The 6,662-nt window shown below is 39.6% G+C and overlaps 1 protein-coding gene across 2 annotated transcripts; it reads right to left on the reverse strand.

The window, feature by feature from the left end:
• Positions 1-1,538: 1,538 nt before the first annotated feature.
• On the reverse strand, positions 1,539-6,202 carry dmrt2b (doublesex and mab-3 related transcription factor 2b). Of its 2 annotated transcripts, XM_077584368.1 has the most exons (4): positions 5,759-6,202; positions 5,222-5,578; positions 3,814-3,922; positions 1,539-3,540 (listed from the first exon to the last, which is right to left on the reverse strand). In XM_077584368.1, exons 2-4 carry the CDS (start codon positions 5,396-5,398, stop codon positions 2,708-2,710), a joined length of 1,119 nt encoding a protein of 372 aa, XP_077440494.1. In that variant the 5' UTR covers positions 5,399-5,578; positions 5,759-6,202; the 3' UTR covers positions 1,539-2,707. The 2 variants fall into 2 exon arrangements, with proteins under 2 accessions (XP_077440494.1, XP_077440493.1); XM_077584367.1 differs by lacking the exon at positions 5,759-6,202 and having other exon boundaries at positions 5,222-5,683.
• Positions 6,203-6,662: the final 460 nt, after the last annotated feature.

The raw sequence follows: 6,662 nt of genomic DNA on the forward strand, positions 1-6,662 counted from the left end.
CATGTTAACTCGAAACAACTTTGCAGATTCACGTACGTCTCCTGAGCCGTGCGGACCTCGTGGATGCGTCGAGCATAAATCAAGCTTAATGCCCCCGCCTCCGTGGAGCGCATATTGGACTTTTGATGATGTTGAGATCGAATATATGCTACCTGGCCGTTCAGACTGTGTTCGCATTTCAAAAATTCGGATACGTATCCGATCTAGGACCACTTATGAAAGTAACCCTAGGCCGGATGTAAAAAAATCGGAATTGAGCTTTTCAGACTGACATAAAAAACACAGATACAGGTCGCATTTGGGCAAAAAAAATCAGTTCTGGGTCGCATTGCCCTATATAAGTCAGTGGCCGTCATTACTTACTTGAAAATGGCAGCTTCCGACCAGAGCTGGTCTGCGACAGAATAGGTTGGTTTTCATCTACTTGGAACTTTGTTTTTATGCTATTTATGCTATTGATTTAATAATTGTGTAAAAACAATCACAATTAAATACAGTACATGGCTGAATTCCATCTTTATCAATTAAGATGTTTGTTGTTTTTACATTGATTGTGTGTGGCTGTTTTGATCAATGTAGTGGCACATGTAAAAGTCAGATTGCAATAGATCACTTCCCACGTAATCGAATCTACAATCAGAATTATATAAATCAGAATGACAAAAACATGTCTGCTGGTGTATTGACATAGAGCATGTGTCCTGTCATGACTGCTCTCACTTCAAGAAGCAAAAATACCACAGGATATACTGGTTGATTGTCTCACACTGAAGGAAGTTTGGAGCTTGGGCTTGAAATATATCTTTTCTGACGTACCTTATTGACTTTCTACTGTAAATAAATCTTAGAGCTTTTATTCAAACAACAACAGTCTTAAAAATGTAATTATCCTTTCACCTTATAAAAAAAAATATTTTCAGTTGCACTGATTAAAATTTGGTAAACTCATGTATTTTTTCCTTCTTTACCGGGCAATTATTATTTTTATTATTATCATTATTATTATTATTATAATCAAAGTTTCACACATTTTAGTCATGTGCAATGGATGTAAATGTTTGAATTAAGTAACCACAAGATTATTTAGCTGAAGTTTTTGATGGTTGATGATTTCTTTGCACCGGATTCACACCAGACAACTTGATTAAAATGTTTTATTGACTATTAAAGGCATGACAAAAGAAACAGATACTCAACACTTAGTGTGATGATCAACTTCCTTGTATTATTTTAAGGTTTTGGGTCATAAAGCACCCACCAAAAATGTGGGCATCTGTCAAAGAGAGACAGAAGTGCACACCTCTGTTAAATTCCTAATGTTGTTGATCCTAAACATGATAGCTAAGATATCTGTAAATATGTGTACAGAGTATAATTCCAATACAGTGCTACCTCACTGTACAAACTTAATTCATTCCGTGACCCCGTTTGTAACGCAAAGCTTTCGCAAACAGAGGTAAATTTTCTCATTGAAATGAATGGAAATGCAATTAATCCGGGTCAGCCCCCATAATATATATATATATATATATATATATATATATATATATATGATTGAAAATACAGTACAAAAAGAAATGAAAGACAAGACAAGACAACTTTCTTTTTGTTGCAGCAAAGGAGACATTGACTTTTATGTGGGTTCTTGGGGTGTTTACAGCCAACCGTAACCTATAAGTCATTATGAGGCCTAATAAAGAGTAAAACAAACAAACAAACAGCGCAACAATGGCAATAAGTTCGCCCGGAAATCCAGACTCGCGGCTTTGCCGGAGAGCGAGTCTGGTCAACTGCCCTATCAGTCACATTTCTGAGATGGGGCAAACCTGAGCTAACAATGGAATAAACCAATGACCGAAGAGCGGACGTGACGTCAGAAAAGCGACTGGTTGAAGTCTTTTTCTTTTTTTTTCTTTTTTTTTTGGGCGGAGACGGACTAAAAAGCCAACATGGCTACTTGCCAAAAGAGAGACAGTAGTGAAGAACGTCGTTGTATGTTGTTGTAGCGGGAAAAACTTGAAGAGTGACGTTGCTCACGAAGACGACGTGTAGACAAATTTGATCGGCCCGGCCTGTTTTCAGCCGGTGCCGAATCGCTGTCTATGGATGCTGACGCTGTTCAGACCCGCTTTCTTTTTGAAGACTGTGTCTGTAGCTTGCCAGGCTAGCAATGAGTTACACACAGAGCCAACGCTAAATAGTGCGAGAAGCACAGCACTGATCCGTTTGCTCATCCATGCTGAGGCAGTTTGCTTAACAAAACATGTATGTAACTAGAGGCGGATTTCCTGCAAATATTTGTGTGTAACTTGAAAAGTTCGTAAAAAGGTTCGTTCGTAACTTTAGGTTCCACTGTAGTATTAAAAAAAAAAAAATTCATGTACCATACTGTAAACATATTGCAGATGTCATTGTCATATGTTAATTAATGAGCATGAATATCTATGAGCTCTTTTTTCATGACACTTTGCAGAGGGTTGGTTTTTGGGCAAAGGAAAACACATAACGTTTTTGGAACATCAGTTTTTGATACAAATGCAATTTTTTTCCAACCTTGGTGGAGGTCTGCACCCTACTGAGTGCCATTCTTGTTTTAATAGAAAACAGATCCTGTCAGTGAAACACAACTAAGTATTTCTGCATGTAAAGTTCAAATGTCAAAGTGATCCCTGCACATAAACAAAGCCAAGTACTTTCCGTTGGCTTGTCAGGCCCTTAGAAGAGCCTCCACTGAGAAAGGTAGCGGCTTCACTGCTGGAGTCCTGCTTGTGGTGCCAGGAAGGCTCTTGACAGAGTCTTCCCGAGGATGCGCCAGGGAGGCAGAAGTGTCGGCACACCGGCCTCGAGCTGTCAGCGCGAACGGATCAAAGGTCCTGCTGGGGGCTCTGGCATTTGGCAAGTCCAGGATTGCCTGATCTGATACAAAAATAGAGCATGTGACATTTGAGTCTTGAATTTCTCTTGCTTTTGAGTCAGCTTTGAAGAGGTCCTGACCCAACAAAGTGCTACTATGGTGTTTGAGGGTTTGTCGTGGAAGCAAAGGTGTCAGCTCTGATGTATCTTTCTTCTCGCAGCCTTTCCAGCCTTGCTGCACCTCATCCTTCTTATCTCTATTTTGCCCTGAGCTTTTACACAACTGGAAGTCACCATAGCCACTTTTTGTACCTGGTGTGCTCTTAAAATGGAAACAGTGATAAAAATGGAAGTCACAGTCTTGCAGGGGCTTAAATCTGTTACACACAGACACAGAGTTGGATGTCCCTGCAGATGAAGGGGCTTTGTTGAATGACTGCAAGCTAGGTGTGATGGACAAAGGCACTGGATGAATTGCAGGGAGGAAGGTCAAGTAGGAAAAGGAAAAGTCATTCTGGAACTCTCTCTGTGTGAGCTCGCGCGCCATCATCACGTTCTCCAGCTCCTTGTCAGCAAATGTTCGTCTCTTCCTCATGCGAACACTAATTGTGGGGATTGTGCCGTGTGTATGGTCACACGGCATCTTCTTGAAACAACAGGAATCGTTGCCTTCCTGTGGTGTCAGCCCTGCAGTTTCCACAGACACATGTTAAGGTTATTTTATATTCGTTTCAGTCAGATAGAAATAAGTCATTAAGTCATAAGTAATTACACATTAATGCACCCCGTCTGAAGAAAATTCGATTTTATGCCTGCAAACTTGAAACATTTCATGCTAGATAAAATTCAGGTTAACAACTGGTTGGTAGTCCTTATTTGATTTTAGTCGCCATGGCAACAGTAAAATCCTTAATTTAAACTCACTGACAAATGAAGGAGGCAAATTTGACTCAACTTTACCCTGCAGGAGGCGCTTGGTCTGCCGCATACTTGGCTCTGCCGCCCCAGTAGAGCGCTGAAATAAAGTTCTCGGTGAATGATTTGCTTGACACTTGACACCTCGCTTACCCTGGAAGACACGAGACAACAAGAAGTAAACATTTGGACATAGAGGATAAATTGAGAGAATACATCACCAAAGAGATCATTAGTTGTGCATGTGCTGTGCAAACTATATGCATCGCTGACATCCTCACATCTCCAAAATCAGCACTTTAGAGGAAACCAAATAACAGCATATTTGTTGAGACATGAGCATTGCACCTTCAGAAAGAGCAAGCCATTTTCAACATTTTAAAATTAGATACCCATGTTGGGGCTAAAAAAAAATATTTGTGAAAACATTTGAAATTGACCTAATATGGACACAGAGGTTTTCGCCTCTTCACCTGCAATATGTTGAAATGTACGATAAAACAAATTTGCAGATATATATGTATTTTATATACTTGAATTTTAATGTATTTTTCTTCTTCATTCTATACGTTGAACTTTATTTAAGTGAGTTTTTTTTGGCTATGCTTTTTAATGGTTGTGCAGTGTTCCTTTGCTTGTTGGTTAATTTCGTGCTCTTGCACTTTGATACATTTTGAAATAAGAAATTATTGTTGTTGTTTTTTACAAAGTATTTTTTCCACTCCCTGTTGTACATGCACCTGCTTAACAACATGGAATTGTAAAAATGTTTATAACACTCATATTCAACAAAAAAATTAAAATAATTTTCCTTGTGTTCCTCTTGCAATTAATTACAAGTAATTCATTATTACAGTGAATCAAGTTATATAGTAAATGTATACTTCCACATATAACAATAAAAAGTTAGCAATGGTTAAATGACCACACTTTTAATAAATTTGAAATAAAAAATCGGATCTTACAATTATATACATTTTTTAATTGACAGTCAGAGAGATAGCATTATGGTAAATAGTCTTCCACTCGGTTAGTGCTTTTCTACTTTTAAAGTATACACTTTAACATTGTCTCCTCATTCAGCATCAGGAGCAACTGGTCTTGCTCAAGGATTCATATGATGACAGAGACGTATAGAATCCAAATCGCAACCTTCGGGTTAAGAGACAACCTGACTAACACCTGAGCCATACTGACCCGTGATTACACTGTATAGTAGAAACCGCTGCATTGCATCCATGCATTCTGTAAACATGTTAAGATAACCAAAATATTACAGTCTGGCAATATGTGACTGCCAACAGTACTAAGCACATTTTAATTGATGAAGAAATTCTCAACTATATTTATTGTATTGTATGTTAATAGATTGGGCAGATAGTCCTGCTTCAATTTTCACTTAATGTCTCCCTGACTAAGCTGATTTGACATCCCCCGCAGCGCGCACCCTCACCTCAGCAGCCTGTCGCCTCCTCAGTGCGACCTGCGCGGCCATGACGCGCTGCCGCTGCACCACCAGCAGGCAGCAGGCACAGCCGCAGTCCCTCCAGCGGCACAAGCGTTTGTGACCTTTCAAGCACGAAACCACGCCGTGATTCCGGCAGCGGGCACATTTGGGACTTCGGCTCATCTTGAGCGGCTTGTCCTGCGGCGACGATTTATTCTCTCCGCCGTCCCCGCAGGCTCGCGCTGGGTTGTCGTTCACGCTCAACTGGCCCAAGCATCCATCAGGACTTGTCAAGAAAACCAAGTCTTCATATTTTGCTGCATCAAGTTGTTCTGTTGTTTCCAGGTGAAGACTTTCTTCTATCTGAGTGGACATTTGTGACAAGTAGTATTGCGTAACCACGTAAAGTATAGGCCTATATGCCGAATTGATCCGACATACCGGTACGTGGGGGAAAAAAAGATAATGATAAAAAAATATATATATATATATATATATATATATATATATATATATATATATATAATAATAAGAAGTCTTAACCTGAATGCTAAAAGTCCCGTTGACTCAGATGACACATTTAGCGTGGTGGTTCATCCGCACGAACTCCTTAACACGAAGCATTGCTGTTGTCTGATTCAGCCAGCAACTGCAAGCGATGTTTTAAGGTGGGAACTTTGCAGCCTACCGCCAGACGTCTGAAATATTAAGCCCCTCTCAGCTGCTATCTGACGCGCCTTCTAAAAACAAGAGAGCCACAAATGCTTCCAAGTCCGCGCGCGAGCAAACATTTGGGAGAGCCCACCTGCAACTGCACAAGTCACTTCCTCTATTTAACCTCCTTACCTGCCCTGCTTTTAAGTACCCAACCCACCCAGGAAGTTGCCTCAACTTGCAAAGATTGAAGACAAGATAGCCTACATCTTGGCGTAAAAAAAAAACACGCATACAAAAAACAAATCAAAATTAATGCTAAAAATATGACATTCATGTCTGAAGCATCATGTTGGTTGCATGAGTACATACTGGATGGATGGATGGATGGATGGATGGATGGATGGATGATAGATAGATAGATAGATAGATAGATAGATAGATAGATAGATAGACAGATAGATAGACAGATAGATAGATAGATAGATAGATAGATAGATAGATAGATAGATAGATAGATAGATAGATAGATAGATAGATAGATAGATAGATAGATAGATAGATAGTGTCCTTTGAGCAAACCTGTGCACATTTTCTATAAGTAGCCCTATAATCAAATACATCATTATCCATTCATATGCCTGCATTTGGGCTAATGTAATTTTGCATTGTGTGATTATTTTAATGCCTGTTACTATAATAATGCGCATGCAATCATGGAGCCCTCAAAAAATATTTTGACATAGACGTTCATGGCATTGAGGTGGTAAGGCCTTAAAGTGATTGGGGTGGG

The sequence above is a fragment of the Vanacampus margaritifer genome, chromosome 13, assembly GCF_051991255.1.
Source record: "Vanacampus margaritifer isolate UIUO_Vmar chromosome 13, RoL_Vmar_1.0, whole genome shotgun sequence".
Lineage (NCBI taxonomy): Eukaryota > Metazoa > Chordata > Actinopteri > Syngnathiformes > Syngnathidae > Vanacampus > Vanacampus margaritifer.